This window comes from Arvicanthis niloticus, chromosome 13 (genome assembly GCF_011762505.2).
Source record: "Arvicanthis niloticus isolate mArvNil1 chromosome 13, mArvNil1.pat.X, whole genome shotgun sequence".
In the NCBI taxonomy this organism is placed as follows: Eukaryota; Metazoa; Chordata; class Mammalia; order Rodentia; family Muridae; genus Arvicanthis; species Arvicanthis niloticus.
In genome coordinates, this window is record NC_047670.1 from 65503931 (window position 1) to 65520400 (window position 16470).

At 39.1% G+C, this 16470-nt stretch overlaps 1 protein-coding gene across 23 annotated transcripts in view; it reads right to left on the reverse strand.

The window, feature by feature from the left end:
• The window catches only part of Kif21a (kinesin family member 21A), a 110546-nt gene that overhangs the window by 16856 nt on the left and 77220 nt on the right, over positions 1-16470 (reverse strand). For 11 of the 23 annotated variants that reach the window (XM_034517155.2, XM_076911909.1, XM_076911908.1 and 8 more), the window contains 12 exons: positions 15922-16029; positions 14404-14472; positions 13994-14208; positions 13697-13850; positions 12838-13032; positions 11960-12061; positions 11151-11316; positions 10652-10672; positions 7724-7784; positions 7049-7103; positions 4260-4474; positions 390-497 (listed from right to left, as the gene is read on the reverse strand). In XM_034517155.2, coding sequence (XP_034373046.1) covers positions 390-497; positions 4260-4474; positions 7049-7103; positions 7724-7784; positions 10652-10672; positions 11151-11316; positions 11960-12061; positions 12838-13032; positions 13697-13850; positions 13994-14208; positions 14404-14472; positions 15922-16029 — 1469 coding nt within the window. The remainder of the gene's footprint in view (positions 1-389; positions 498-4259; positions 4475-7048; positions 7104-7723; positions 7785-10651; positions 10673-11150; positions 11317-11959; positions 12062-12837; positions 13033-13696; positions 13851-13993; positions 14209-14403; positions 14473-15921; positions 16030-16470) is intronic. The other 12 variants (XM_034517152.2, XM_076911910.1, XM_076911917.1 and 9 more) reach the window with 3 other exon arrangements.

Sequence of the window (16470 nt, forward strand, 5' to 3'; positions counted from 1 at the left end):
TTAGCAATACAGAGTCTTGTGGTCACTTGAGGGAGAGAGAGGGTCAAGTCAGTTTCAGAGGATAGGCGAAATTTTTTAAGCCTGACTCTTTACGGAAGACAGGTTGAAAGGGAAACTTGATAACTTTTAGTCGAAAGGCATTAGTAATGCGTTCAAGGATACAGGAAAAGAACTGAAAAAGGGGTTAGTGGCGTGAACGGGGAGAAAGGTGCTCGAGAATATGAACAGTGGACATGTGACCATAAAGCCAGAAGATCGCTTAGCCAAGCCAAAGGTTCTCTTGCGTGTCTGCGAAACCAGCATAAGCACACAGTTCAGCTGCCCTTCAGCCAGCGTCTGCTGCAGGGGACCTTTAAGCCACTGAGTAGATGAAAAGCACCAGGACTTACTGTTTATGCTCCTTGGCCTTTGGTTTATCTGCTTTCTCATAGGCCTTTCTCCTTGTTACAGGGGAAGGCTCTGGCACTTTTTTTTCTGATTGAGATGACTGTCTGGAACTACAATAGGAAAAAAATTTAATTATTTTTTTATTTATTTTATTTTATTTTTATTTTTAACTATTTTTAATATGTCTAAATTTAAAAACCTCCACAGCCAATCTGGCCTAAAAGCTTTAAATTTATTTCTTGGCAGGGGGGAATAAAACTTGAATAGGAAAATAATACATGACTTATTTTTCATTGCTAGGAGCTCAATAATCGTGAATTTTTAAGTTAGCAACTTTATTGTGTGAAAGTCTGTATCTTCTAATGTAAACATCAATAATACTGCCATATAAACAGAATAAATAGTTTAGGTATTCAAGTTTTATCAGAAATTATTTGATCTGAGGGAAAATTATCTTAAAAGTTTTACTAGAAGGAAACTACTAGAATATGAAAAAGAAAACAATTTAATAAGAAAACAATAAAATAGCAATGTAAGTAGTCACACAAAACCAATAATGACAATTATTTTTACTGAACTAGATTTAGACATCAATTAGTAATTTTATATATTTTAGTATTAAAATATTCTTGTCATTAACTTTAGATTGTGAAAGCTAGGTGTGGTGGCTCAGGCTTATAATCCCAGCACTTAAGAGTCTGGGGCAACAGGTTAGTAAAAATCTGAATCCCACATCCATAAGGCAAACCAAATTCAAAATTAGACAATTTAGAGTTTAAATGAAAGCTCTCACAGGTAAAACATCAGACTCAACAATCTTGAGAGCGATTTGCCCATTCAGCTTATTATTAAATTATTCATCTTCTCCCGTCCTGTATTTCTCAATTGTTCTTGAGATACTGAGTTCAATAGAAACAGAAATTATATTTCTAGATTCTGGACTACACAGTGATCTCTCTCTCTCTCTCTCTCTCTCTCTCTCTCTCTCTCTCTCTCTCTCTTTCTCTCGTAGCCTGGGATACAATTAACGAGATCCTGTGTCAAAAAAACCTTGAATTAAAAACAAAAGTGTGGAGTGGATGCTGAATAAATAAAACTTAAAACTATGAGTTTTGTGAATGCAATGATGAATATTACTATTCTCAGCAAGTTATACTAATAAGAAAAAATATGGAATGAGTTTCCATAATTGATATTCAAAAATGAAAAAAATGAGATTTATCATTTCCATGATGTCTGAAGAAAGCACATTTCAGCAACTCTGTGTTCTACATGTGATAAGGAAATGAAGGTGGCATCCCATAAGCTATAGGCGCCAAATGCAGGGACAAACTTAAATTTCTAGAGCCTGGGTCTGACAGGGTGACACAGGCATGGAGTCTTAGCACTTAGGAGATAAAGCTATTAGCCTTGGCTACATAGCTTGATGCCAGCAGAGGCTCCAAGAGACTGCCTCAAACAAGAGAAGAAGAAAGTGAAAGGAATTCTAAGTCCAGCCCTCTAAGTTCATGAAAACAGAAGAAAACTGTATGAAGGGACAAAGTCAAAAAGACATTTTCTATAGTCTGTCATAAAGATTTATAGGATTATAAATAGATATATTACCTGAATGGAGATTCCAGGCCACAGATTTAGTCCTGAAGATCTTAAAGTGCCTGCCCTAAGGCACATTAAACGCTGAACACATGCAAGTCTATAGCTGTCCCTTATCGGTGTCACTACCTCGATTAAAACTGCCGCACCCTCGTCCTATCACAGCACTGAAGCCATGGCTACACTGGTTAGCAGCATCCAACATTAATCACATAAGCACATGCAGGAAAATTCTGTCATTCAAATTAACTGTGTAATTAAAGACCATAGATTACTATGGTTGAATGGAAGATAATGGAAATGCCTTCACAAACAGGAAGATTATGGAAAACAGACACACGCAGCAAGTTTATTATACTTTGTATTATCTGCTTTGCATGCTGCTTTAGGGGTAATATTTCTCACATCTGTGCATATCAGAAATCATTTGCTACATAAGAGTTAGTTTGCAAGAACATCACTAAAAATCTTTACAAGTGGGGAGCTGGAGAAATGGCTCAGTGGGTAATAGCACTTGCTGCTCTTTCAAAGGACCAGGGTTCAATTCCCAGCACCCACAGGGTGGTTCACAACCATCTGTAACTACAGTTCCAGGGTATCAGACATGCTCTTCCGACCTCCATAGGCACGACACACGCACATGCAAATCACTCACATACGTAAATAATAAATAAAAATCTAAAAAGAACTGATATATAAAAGTACCAACACACACATACACATGCACACATACGCACATGCACACACGCACACACACACACATGCGCACATTCAAAACAAAAGTGAGGAGAATATACTCATACACTGTGTGCTATGAGTTGTTTTAATTAGAAGAGCTTTGTTGTTATAGATATTTTTCCAATAGGAATTTCCTTCTTCAACTTCCTACTGACAATAAAAGTACTTTATCCACCCCATTCATCCCAGGCATAAAATTAGCTTCACGGTAAATGGTCAGGAAAGGTGGCCATGGAAATGCTCATCGTTAATCTCAGCACTTGAGAGCCTGAAGCTAGCCTGGTCTACATAACAAAAGTTCCATGCCATCCATGGCTACATAGTGAAACCCTATCTCAAAAAATTAAAATGACATAAAATATGAAAACCTGAAACACACAAAGGTTATAATTTGTTGTTGTTGTTTTTCCTTTAAAGGGGTCAGCAACAATTTACAATCCCATCAGGTTATTAGAACAAGAATATAAAAAATCTGGGGCAAATCTGAGACTTCAAAGCTTTTGTTGGCATGTATTTTATTTGTATAACTTTAACCTAATGTATTTCTAAATAAATTGTGCCTATAATCATCACTCAGAGTTATCCTAAAACTTGGAGATTAAACAAAGCAAGTCAAAAAAGAAAAAAAATGAATCTTAAATTATTTTGACTGCCCAAAACATTACGGGTTAGGCTGGAGAGAGTGCTGTCCAGAGAAAGTGCTTACTGCACAAAAATAACAAATGGAACTTGGATGCCTCGAACCTACATAAAAACCAGGCAAGCTTGGCAGGCTTCCCATAATCCCAGCCCAATGTAGGCAGAGAAAGGAGGCATCTCCAGAACGAAGCTTGCTGGCCTAGAGAGCTAACTCTGAGTTCAGAGAAGGACCATGCCTCAAAGCATACATTGAGAACAACTGGGCACAACATATAACTTCAACATCAGTCCTTGTCTATGAACAAGAACACATATACACACAGACACACACAACACACATGCACAACACACACACACAACACACACATACACAACACATACATACACAACATATATACAACACACATACACAACACATATACAACACACATTCACAACACACATACACAACGCATATACACACAAACACAACACATACATACACAACATATATACAACACACATACACAACACATACACAACACATATACAACACACTCACAACACACATACACAACGCATATACACACAAACACAACACATACATACACAGCATATATACAACACACATACACAACACACATACACAACACACACATATGCAACACATACATACACAACACACATACACAACACATACACAACACATACACAACACATACACAACACACACATATACAACACACACATACACAACACATACACATGTACGAACAAAAATCAGTACCTAACAGAAATGACTTTGAAAACCAGAAATTGATTATCTATTTTTTAAACAGAAATAAGAAATTAGCAACATGCATATTAATAAACACAAGAAAACGCCAATAGAAAGGGAGTTAGTATAGCGGGGCCAGACTTACATGCTGCCTATCTTAGAAGGTAAGCCAGATGGGGGAAGAAGCTCTTTGTCCCTAGCAGAAGTACCACTTGTCTCTGTGTTCATTCCAATCTCCTGCCCTTCTGCAACAGGCACCAGAGGGCCAGGCAAGGAGGCATCTCCTGCACTAGTGTCTGAGGCTACTTCACTGCTATCTGCATACAGCAACTCCATCTGAGTGGTGGTTCTTCTTCGAGCCTAGTTAAAGAATGGAAAGAGAAGCAATCAGAAGCAAGCTTACACACAGAATGTGACTGAGGAACAGAGGGGTGTTTTTATTATTATTATTATTATTATTATTATTATTATTATTATTATTATTAAAAACAGATAATAAATATATTATCTACTTTGGTATATGAGATGCATTAAAACACTTAGCATATCCTTCCTTCCAGGTGTGTCAAAACAACAAAGTGGCAGAGACAAGGCAGAGTTTTAGCCAGGTAACACCGTTCAAGGCCACAACACCGGCCAGCATTTGGATTGCACATCTGTGCCAGGCACAGTTCTAAATCTTCATTATGCAAGGTGAGGAGAGGTAACTTGTTTACAAGTGAGGATGTGAAAGTACGGGGATGCTGTACATCTGCCTGTGGTAACTCCAAAGTCAGTCAAAGGTCACTAACATCACTGTGTTGAACAGCCACAAGTGACCAGCTCCCTGGGGGGGGGGGGAGGAGAGAAAGAGGGAATGGGGAGGGAGAAGGAGAGAAAGAGGGAGACACAGAGAGAGAGAGACAGAAGGAGAAACAGACACACACAAAGACAGACAAAGAAAAGGATGCACACACAGAGAGACAGACACACACAAAGAAAGACAGATATACACACACATAGACACACAGAGAGAAACAGAGACAGACAGACGGACACACTCACAGAGAGAGAGAGACAGAGAGAAACAAATACAAAGAAAGACAAACAGACAGATATACACACAGAGAGACACACAGAGAAACAGAGACAGACACACACACAGAAAGATAGAGAGACAGAGAGAAACAGAGATACACAGAAAGAGACAGACAGACACACACACAAAGAGAAAAAAGAGACAGACAGACGGACACATAGACAGATAGAGACAGACAGACAGACAGACAGAGAAGACAAAGAAATGAAAAAAGCGAATGGGAAGGAGTTAAGCCAAAGGAAAATCCATTGCAGTAAAGCCCAACTAAATTCTAATGTTGCCCATCACTAAATGCTTTGTTAATATGAATTTTTTTAATTTTTATTTTCAGTGCTTTTTTTCTCCTTATATGCTAAATTGTGTGCTTACTCTGCCCACTGGAAAGTTCACCCAGCTTTTTACTCTGCATCAAGACGGTGCCACGGTCACCCTCATTACATCATAAGTGACTCCATTATTTCAAAGAATGAAAAGGGAATGAGATCTCTGTCGTGTCTTTACAGTTCGGACTAGCAAGCAGAAGCGCGGCTTTGGGAGTTTGGAGTGAGAAAGCCCTGTGGACACCTTTTACCCTCTTGGCTGGCTCTTCCCACTGCAAAGGTGCTCGGGCAGAGAGCCCCTCACCGTGCCCTACCACAGTGGTTCAGACGCTACCACTTCACAAGTCTCTCCTCCGGCATCACACATTGGTGTCACTGAGTACGATGTCACAAAGCCTAGACAATGAAAATGACCTTAGGAGATTCCCCTTTCTGCTTACACTTGGATCTGACCCACAATGGAACGTCTTGAGTTTTGGTAAATTGTTTGATCATCTCCAACAAAATACCAACTATAAAAATACCCGACTACAAAAATCTCAAGATGTGTTTTCATTAGCCTCACAAGTATTTTTTAAAAAATTTATGCCAAAAAAAATCCATATTTAATTAAGATTTATCATGGGGGCTGGGGGAAATGAAGGATCTGAAAACCTTGGGCCCATATTCATATCAAAGGAAAAAAAAGAGAGAAAAACTTCATGATGCAATAGGACAGCACATGCACGATGGGAGAGCTTCATTACCCAGTTACGTTCTTGATCAACTTCGGTGATCCTTAAAACCGTGCTGTCCATCTGCACAGCGTTACTTTTCAAGGTGTGATTCTATGCACTTGTTCAGGGTGCTGCATGTACTCCCTGTTTTCTGCTGACTCGATGCCATGAGTTAATTCATCTAACGTCAAGTACAACCGTTCAGCCTTGAAAGTACCCTGTGATGCCTGCACATTCAAAACCAGGTATCACCTAGTTTTAAATTCCTATAGATCTGTATTACAGCTCCCCCTAAACTTTTTTAAAATAATTTCAGAATAATGAAAAGGAAGCATCAGTTAAAACAAACAAGCATAAAGCTTGAGTGTTAGAATCTCACCAACACCCCTGTCAGTTTAAATGGCTGATACTGCCCGTCACTGTACAGCCTACTACCTAGCTAACCAATGGCTTAAGAATTGGCTCCCGTATTATATTTTATCAAGTATAAACAGTGGAAAAAATCTGACAAAGCTTAGGCTTCCGCTGAGAAGTTTTTCAAAAAATTTGTTAAATTATTACTTCTTAGAGAATATAAAATAAATATCTTATTTTAAAATTTCTTTATTTTTAAAGAGATTTCATTTTTATTTATAATTATATTTAGTAATTTTTACTTAATAACTTAAATTATTTAATGATCTTATTTAATTTCAAATGAGAGAATTTGAGTAAAAGCATTTCCCACGGCCACTCTAAAGAGACAACCAACCCTGAAGCCTATCAGCTGAATAGTAAAATAAAAAACAAGTGTTTCCCCAATATTTGTAATTTCCCTTACCTTGTTCTTAGGTTTCACTTCACCACAAAGCTTCATAAGGTCTGAAGACAACGTGCTGTGCATAAATAAAGATCAATTATGAGATTAAATTTAAACTTACTATACAGAATTGCATGTCCTTTGTATTTATAACTATGAAAAACTTATATCTATGGAAAACACAGAAAGGTAACACTTAAAATCCAGGTGGATTTATTAAAAAATAATTCGGTTTTCTTCCTTAAATATTCCCATATTTAATTTTAAAATGTATGAGAGTCAGGCACAGCTTTGCTTAACTTTCACATTGCTGTTCCTAGGGCCATCACCTAAATCATAAAATTCAAAATAATTTTTATCTTAAGATAATTGCTTAATGCAGTAAGATTCAAGTTTTAACAATCCTATACAACGGGCAGGAGAGATGGCTTAGTGGTTAAGAACACTTACTGCTCTTACAGAGGATCTGAGTACCGTCCCCAGCTCCACAGTGAGCGGCTCACAACCGCCTGTAGCTCCCTCCCTCCAGCTCTAAGGGATCTGATCTCCTCTGACCTGTGCAGGCTCCCACACTCCTGTGTATGTATATCCACAGACATACACAAATACACATAATTAAAATAAAAAAGGGAAACTAAGTCTTAAGAGAAAATGTTATAGAAGTAAGTCAAGTGCGGTAGCCCCTGTGTCTCTCACCTTCCCTCGGACCCGGGGCTGTGTAAAGGGCCATCTTCGTCACTGCTGTCCTCTTCATTTTCTAGAACAAAGTGAGAAGTGCAAGGGTTGCAGGAGTTGGATGGGGACCTCGTGCCTAGGCTAAACACATGCACGTCAGATCAGCGTCTCAACACGGCCACTTTGGTTTGGGCTTCTAAGTCAATACAGACTGAAGAGAAACACTTCTCAGAAGCACCTTTCCTTGCATTGCTAGAACGAGGAGACAGGTGTTCAGTATAGAAAAAAACGTGAGTTTGAATGGTGAGACGTGGAAAACCAGTACCAGACAGAGAATAGGAAATAGATTCTATATTTATGTGAGCACATACCACTACTTTAGAGTAAAATTTTTTTATGTATGTCCTATTCAAACACACAGATCCACTGGCTAAAAAAAGAAGGTGACAACAAATGCTTGCTGAGCCCCCTTCAGTGCACTGGGCCAATCACTAACACCCTCTACATATCAACATTCTGTACCAATTGTTTAAGCTCAGTAAAATATTTCATCCCCTTTAAAGTCTCAGGCAGAAAGAGTACATATAAAGATATTCAGACGTCACACACCAGCATGCATCTCATTCACAGGTACATAGAAGACACAGACAATAATGGGTGTGCATGCAAACAGTTCTGTAAACTACTAGGACCGAACAACTGCCACATCAGGACACCCGTAGCAGGCTAGAAAAATATCAAACCACAACTACAATCCCCTCCCCCCAAAAAAAACCCAAAAGTAAAAACTAGGAAACAAAACATAAAACTAAGAAATCAGTAGATAAGTAGGAAATCAGTAGCTCAAACAGCTACAGAAAACAAAACAAAACAAAAAACCTCTCTGCCAGCAAGCTCCTAAGATACATGCAGTCTTTTAACTCACATTTTATTTCACAAGACTAAATAATATTATGATATAATTTAAATATATGTGTTCATGATTCACCCATTTATATTATGTAAGAACACTACAGACAGGAGTCAACTCATTTCTTCCTTTCTAATGTTTCCTTTCTTCAACCAGAGTGCACAAAGGGTTAAGAATAGTTGGAAATATTATCTAAGGACCATGCTTAGTCTTGCAATCACCTCTCAGTCCACTTCTCATCCTCGAGGGTTAAGACAAAATTACAAAGTTGAGTAAAGTTTGTATGAGGATATTATCCATGATTGTCTTGTTTTGCCAGCGGAATATCCATTACTTCAGTCCTTCCACGTTTTGCCCCTAGTTCCTCTTAGTTTATATTATAGCTATAAACTCTAGAGAAATTTTCTGCCATGACCGACGGGTTCTATCAATGGACAACATCTACACTCTTGGCTTCTATAAGCAAAACAACTGTAAACATTAATACTATTCATCAAATAAGCAGTCTGATATTTTCCTGCACAAAATGCCGTTAAATATTTCCCCTTTTGTACCACAGAACGCGTGTTAAGCTGAGACATTACAAAGAACAGAGAGAAGAAAGGATGAGAGCATGAAGAAATAGAAAGGGAAAAACAAAGTGGGAGGATGGGAGGACTGGAAGAAAAGGCAGGGACGGAAAAAAGGCACAACAAGGAGGAAAAGGAAGAGGGGAAGTGGGAAAAGGAGACAGGAAAGGAAGAGCCAGGGATGGGAAGGGACTGAAGGCAAGAGGAAGCAAGTCTGCTTGACAATATGCAGGATGTCAAAAAGGTACTCAGTGGAACATGGTGCCCTTTCATCAATGGTTCCTGATTAGTCTTTTATTCATCCTCATCATAGCTTGAAAAGTACCTCCAAATGACGTGTGTGTGTGTGTGTGTGTGTGTGTGTGTGTGTGTGTGTGTGTGTATACACAAATAAAATGTACATCATGGTCAACCTCATGGAATTACTATTATTCATCCTTGTCATAGCTTGACAAGTACGTTCAAATGACAGTCATTTACCTGTGTGTGTATGTGTGTGTGTTTGTGTGTGTGTGTAAATTATACACTGTAGTCGGCCTCAGGGAATTATTTTTTTCACAGTAACACGTGGTATAAAAATCCTATAGGTCCTGTGTTTTCCTTGTTTATCATTTTAAAACATGAAGCCTCATAGGCTGTGTTTAGTCTAAGCACACAGAGAGGTAACTGCATTTATTTTTTGGGTTATTTTTCTTTCCTTTACCAAGAAGTACTCAGAAAGCTTTGAAGAGTGGTATAATCAAAGAAAGAAAAGATAAAAAAAAAAAAGACACAAAAGATCGCATCTGTAAATTACATTAATTAAATAAAACTGCTCCAAATTTAGCATTCTAACATACCACTAGCAATGAAATTCATCCTCTCCTGATTCTACTCATATCACCACGAAGAAGAGGTAAAGATATGTATGACCAGTGAGAATAGGTCATGTGGAAGTCACAAGCGAGAAACAGGCCGAAACCTCTGTGTCCAATGGTTTCTACAGCCTCTTTTAGGCTGAAAATATGGTGCTTATAATTAAAACATGCTATCAGTAGTTCAAATAAAGTCCTTGCATTATATTCAATTTATAAAATATATTCCTAGTTTTATTTTTAGACAGACTAGATGAAAATATATATAGAGATAAAAGTTATTTATGAGGTTAAAACAATGGATGAAAGTTAATAGGAATATTTAAAAATTTAAAAGGAACATAAACTCCATATTTTCCTGTAAGAAGAAAAAAAAAAGAACTTAGGAATTCTGCACCTGAGCTCAAAGCATACCTCTTCTGCCGTCTAAGAATTTCAAAACAGAGAATGCTTAAGAAAAAAAAAAAGACTTAGTATTTTTTTTATTATAAATACAGTATCATGCAAAAACAGTGTCTACCAATACAACGTTTTCAAATAAGGTAGCACAATTAGTGCACAGGACAATTAGTGACTCATGCAACTGTTGGGTACACAGAAAGCTAAACATACTCACCTACTGGGGCGCTATCTAGATCTGGATAAACAACAGCGGAAGGAAACAAAAAGCAATACTCCAATCAAAACAAATCCGAAGTTAAAACTCTCACATAGCACAAGATTATGTCCCGATGTTTAGGGGTACAGAATAGATGCCATAACGAACACAGATGTGACTTAGCACAGTTAGGTATGCAGTGTAAAGGGAATGAAACTCGGTTAATCTTTTAAGTGATTTAAATAACCAATTCAGAAACTTCCCTAGTCTCCTTTACCCATAAAACCCAGTGGTTTAATGAGTTTAAATAACCTCAAGTTGGTAATTGTTTCTTCGAATGACAGTCAGTACTTTCCCCCAAATTTACATACACATGCAAATTAAAGAGAGGATATGTATTAAAAGCATTAAGTATAGCATCTATTCAAACAAGCCATAGAGGAAGGAGATGTAGATACAGTGTCCAAAGGGCAAAGCTACCATGCAACTGATCTAAGTGAGGCTTAATCCAAATTACCTTGCAGTGCATGGCCTAGCAACGCATCCAGCTCCGGGTTCAGCTCTGCCTTCTCTTTCAGCATATGGAATAAGAGTTGGTTCTGGGTTGCGCTGGTGATTTCAGTTTGTTTGAGTCGACCTTCAAGAACTTTAATTTGAGCCTCTTTCTGAGCAGCCTGCAGACCCTGAAACAACAACCACAAGAGTGAAGTGTCTTCCATCTAGGAAAACAAAGCCCACTACATGAACCAGCTCTGCTACTTACTTTGTTCAGACTTCTTAGGGAAGTTTCCCTGTGCAAGATACCATCCTCCAGAGCCTCAGTCCCTGCGTGTGAAGGTCCCATGGGTCAAGACCTACGTTGCTGGCACACAGTGACTGTGATTACACAGCCTAAGGGTCTAACAGAGGTCCAGTGTGGGGAGCAAGTGACTCAACTGTCACCACCTTCAACCACCTTCAAGGGAATGAGTATCCTACTGGTGGCAAATCAAGTTTCCATTCAAAATAGTAGGAAGCTACACTGTGTTTTTCTCTCTGGTTTTCTTCTGACTTGTACAAAATTAGTAGCAAGCCAATTGTGATACATAATCTGTTTTCTTGAGAACCCCTTGTTAAGACAAAATGGGCTCAATTTCTTTGTTTATTTGCTCTAATGCACAAGTGTAAGAGAGCCAGTAAAACTGATATAACATTTTATTTTAGCTCTAAAAAAATTTTTTTTTCAGTTTTTTAGTTCTTTTTACCCAGCGGAGGGTCACTGGAGAGAGACGTGTAATGCCAAATCAGTCAACCGAGGCTTTCAAGGATAGAAGAGTTAAGTCTCACCTTATTGATGCCCATTGACAGGAAGTGATCTAGCAGGTAGCGAGCTTCTGTCAGCGTACAGGCATTAATGACAGCAGTGACATCCAATGTCTCCCCTTCTTCCTACATCAAACCAGTGTGTAACAATCATTACTTTAATCTGGATATATTTAAACAGAAGGCAATAGGCTTATATTTACTTGACAGTACTGGATAAGTCGATGAAACTGCTCAGGAAAATATAACATAATTCCTACACTAAGAAACATGTGTTCCAGTCAAAAGTAGACAGAGCTGAGTAGTTAAAGATTCAAGGCAGGATATAATATATGATTCATGTGATATAATAAAGACTATCCCAAGGTCAGTAGGGAAATCCAAAGACTAGACAACACCTGTTTCATGCGGAAAACCTAAGAATCAGATTAAACCAATGAGTAGAAAATACCTTCATATAAAACTTCAAGGGGACTGGTGAGATGACTCAGCGGTTAGAGCACTAGCTGCTCTTTCAGAGGTCCTGAGTTCAGTTCCCAGCAATCACATGGTGGCTCACAACCATCTGTAATGGGATCTGATGCCCTCTTCTGGCAGGCGGGTGTACATGCAGCAGAGCACTCATACATACATTAAATAAGTAAGTTTTTTAAATTAAATAAAAATGCAAAGTACTTTTAAAGACATACAGTACAAAAGTTCTTTTCCTTAATTTCTTAAATATCCTTAAGACCCTGAGCATCATATCAACTCATACTTCTAGCATCTGGAAGGTAGAGGCAGGAGGATTAGAAATTGAAGGTCATTGCTGTCTATGCACACAGAGTCTGAGGACAGCCAGGGCTAGAGGCCTTCTCTCAAAAGCAAACAAAACCAAGGCCAAGTGTCTTTGGCGGTCGCACCTTCGCTTCCTCCATCTGCATGATGTTGGCTTGACAGTCGGCAATGCTATCGTTGATGTAATCTATGTTCGCAGTCAGGGACTCCATCTCCTCACTGATATTAGCCACGTTTTTATCTCCCTCTCCACTCTCCTTGACTATCTTCTCTCTCCTTTTTGAAAGTTTCTCTCGCCTTTTTGTGAGTTCTTCCCGTTGCTATAAAAAACAAACAGACAAAACACATTGGATTGGAAGAAATGACCTTTATCTACTCGTACACAGTACAGCCAAGACAGAACGACGCTAGAGAGGGCATCCGACGCTTCCAAGGAACAAATGCGGCATAGTAAGTGAGAGACCAGATCCTTTGTGTTCAGACTCCATCTTAGAGAACCTGACCTAAGGTTGTACTTGAGTTAACTAACAGGCCAGAACCTAGCACCAGTTTCCAGACTACCCCCCCTCCCCCAAAAATGTGCACCTAGCACCAGTATCCAGGTGATTCCCCAACAAATACCCTGATACTTCACTTCCTAACAACCACCAATCAGGAGGAAAACAGAAGTTAAGTTTATGGTTTGGCTCCCAGCACCAGCCAATCATCTTAAACGCCAAAATGCCCCGCCCCATCTGATGTCTACCAGGCTAGATACCCCCTTTTTGCCTCTATCTATAAATTCTTGCCTGAAACCGGTTGAGAGCCCCTCCCATTCTCCTAAATCAGAGACAGTGGTACAGCCTAAGCTTGAGCTTAAATAAAGACACCCCAATACGATAACGTCGGAATTGGCTTCTTGGTAGTCTTTTGGGGTTCACTAATGTTTCCTGACACAACATAGGACTGCCAGCTAAGGAGGCACGTAGCTTCCATTGTCCATACCCTGAGGAGTCTGTTCATGTCTGCCTCCATGTTGGAAATGGTCATTTTCTGCATGATGATGTCGGTCACCCGGCGCTCCAGCAGTTGCCACTTCATGCGGGCCGTCTTAGAAGTGAACACCCGGCCAGTGAATCCTTGTCTCTGATATTTTTTCCTATAATCATTTAAAGAGACAAATATAATTACTTATGCCCTTTATGTGATCGTGTGCGCCCAATAATGAGAACTGTTTCATTTACACAGCATTCGGTATGAACACCCACAAAGATTGTAGGAACCAGAAAGAGTCAGCAGGACCTGGTGCCATTTGTTGTAGGTGTTGGTAATGCCTGGACTCTTGCCACCGGAATCCTCATTTTCTGCTGGGTGCCTGCCCTTGATGCATCGGCTTCCCCGGAAGCCACACTGGAACCTGTGTCTGGAGCAGGGCTTTCAGATGAGCTCAGCTTCCGAGTAACTTTTCCCGCTACTTTATCAGACATGGGCCTCACTTGTCTACGGAGAGCTGTAACCTGCAAGAGCATCAAAGTTTATCTAGTCTCTGTCTATAGAAATGATGTTACAGGAGTTGTGTAGCAGGGCAGATAATTTGTAAGTCATATGCAAAGGTCGAAAGTTAATCCCTGGCACCACCAAGTAAGGAAAGAAAAGAAAGAATACATTATTTATCCCAAGGTAAGAACAGTAAGTAAGCTTATTGGCCATACCTCTTCAGTTTTGCGTCGCAGAACTACTTCTTGATTTCTTTTCTGGGCTTCTAGAAGTCTAAGTTGATGCTGTAAATAAGATGCAATATGTTGAAACATCTCAATGTAACAACCTGAGTTCAACGCCCCGCAAACTCCATGGTGGAAGGGGAGAGCTGACTCTTGAATGTTGTCCCCTGACCACCACTCTTGCATGCACCATGGCTGTGCATGCCCGAAGGCTAGGAATATCAAATAAAAAAAAAAAACCATAAAACCATGAAACATTTTACAAGTGTTTTTCCATTCAATCATTCTTCGACATTTTAAGTAGTCTCTGAGGCACAAATAGGAAAAGATGTGACTATTTCCAAGAGCTCTTTTTTCATACATACAATGGAAAACATACAGTGTATACTAATCAATTGGTACTTGATAGTAACTTGGGTGTGCTGGTTAACGTTTTGTCGACGTGGCACAAATTTGAGTCAGCAGGGAAGTGGGAGCCTTAACTGAGAAGTTGTTTCCACAAGACTGTTATGAGAGCATGTCTGGGTTTTGTTGTTGTTGCTGTTGTTGTTGTTGTTGTTGTTGTTGTTGTTGTTGTTGTTGTTTTATTAATGATTGACACGGGAGACCCCAGTCTACTGCAGGCAATGTCACCCCTGTGCAAGAGGTTCTGAATTGTATAAGAAAGCAAGGTAGCAAGCCATGGAGAGCAAGCCAGTGAACAGCATTTCTCCATGGTGTCTGCTTCAGTTCCCACCTTCTAATATCAAGCAAACATTTTTTTTCTACTTATAAATGAGATTAAGGTGAAGATCCTGTGCCAGCAAAATGCCTCACTGGCTGAAGGCACTTGCTGCCAAGCTTGACAATCTAAGTTCTATCCCCAGGACATACATGGTGGAGGAAGAGAACTAATTCCAGAAGGTTGCCCTCTGTCTGACCTCAATTTGAGCACCATATCACTTGTATACCCCTCTCTCAATCAATCTCTCTCTCTCTCTCTCTCTCTCTCTCTCTCTCTCTCTCTCTCTCTCTCTCTCCTTCTTTCTCTCCCTCCCCTTCTTCTCTTTCTCTAACCAAATGTAATAAAAAGTAAAGATTTTAACACTTTTTAAAGTGTGATTTAGACTACTTTTCAAAATCTGAATTCATGAAAGTAGAATTCTGAAGTGAAGACAAAAATGTTTTAAGTTTTAAGTTCTCAGAAAAGTATCTTCTATAGAGGACTGGTTTATCATCTCCTCCTTGCCTGCATCCCTCACCGTGAATCTGCCCTAATCTTTTAGCCTGAATTGCAATCCACATATGATAATAAAAGTCATTTTATATAACCGATGCTTATTCATATTCCTCAACCTATAGTTAACTATAGTTAGGAAACTTTCCCCCACTTATAGAACACTCTTGTACAAAGCAGGGTGTTCTTCTAGAACACAGGGACTCCCTCATACAAAGCGGGGTGTTCCAATAGAACAGAGGAACTCCCTTATACAAAGCGGAGAATTCCATACAACAGAGGGACTCACTCACATCTCGCTTGCGCTGATCCTTCTTCAGCTGAGCGATTTCCCTGTTCCTTCTAGATTCTGTCAGCCTGGCTTTCTCTTGCTCTTCTTTCATCTGCTTCATTAGGCGAACCTAAAATACGGATGTGCATTACTGAATATTACTCCAGCACCAGATATATCTAGTAGATCACACAGACGGGAATTCTCTTGTTCCAAATAACTTTTATGGAAGCATGTGGCATCCACTCTATATTTTAGTTGATGATTGTTTTGGCAAATTGTATTTCCAACATATTTTTTTGCCAAATTAATTAATGCTCTATTATGCAGATTCGACACTTACAATCAGTAGCTGTGTGAGCCTGAACAAGTTATATAACCTCTGTGGGCTTTGCCTTTCTCACCTATGATACCCTTGTATGAAATTATAAAAATTATGAAATTATGAAACTATGAAAATTCAATGAGCTAATACTAGAAAGTGCTTATTCTAGAGCCTGGTACAGGGAACAACCTAATAAACATGGCTATTACTATTATGGCAACTACACAACATAATTTCCTCACGTCT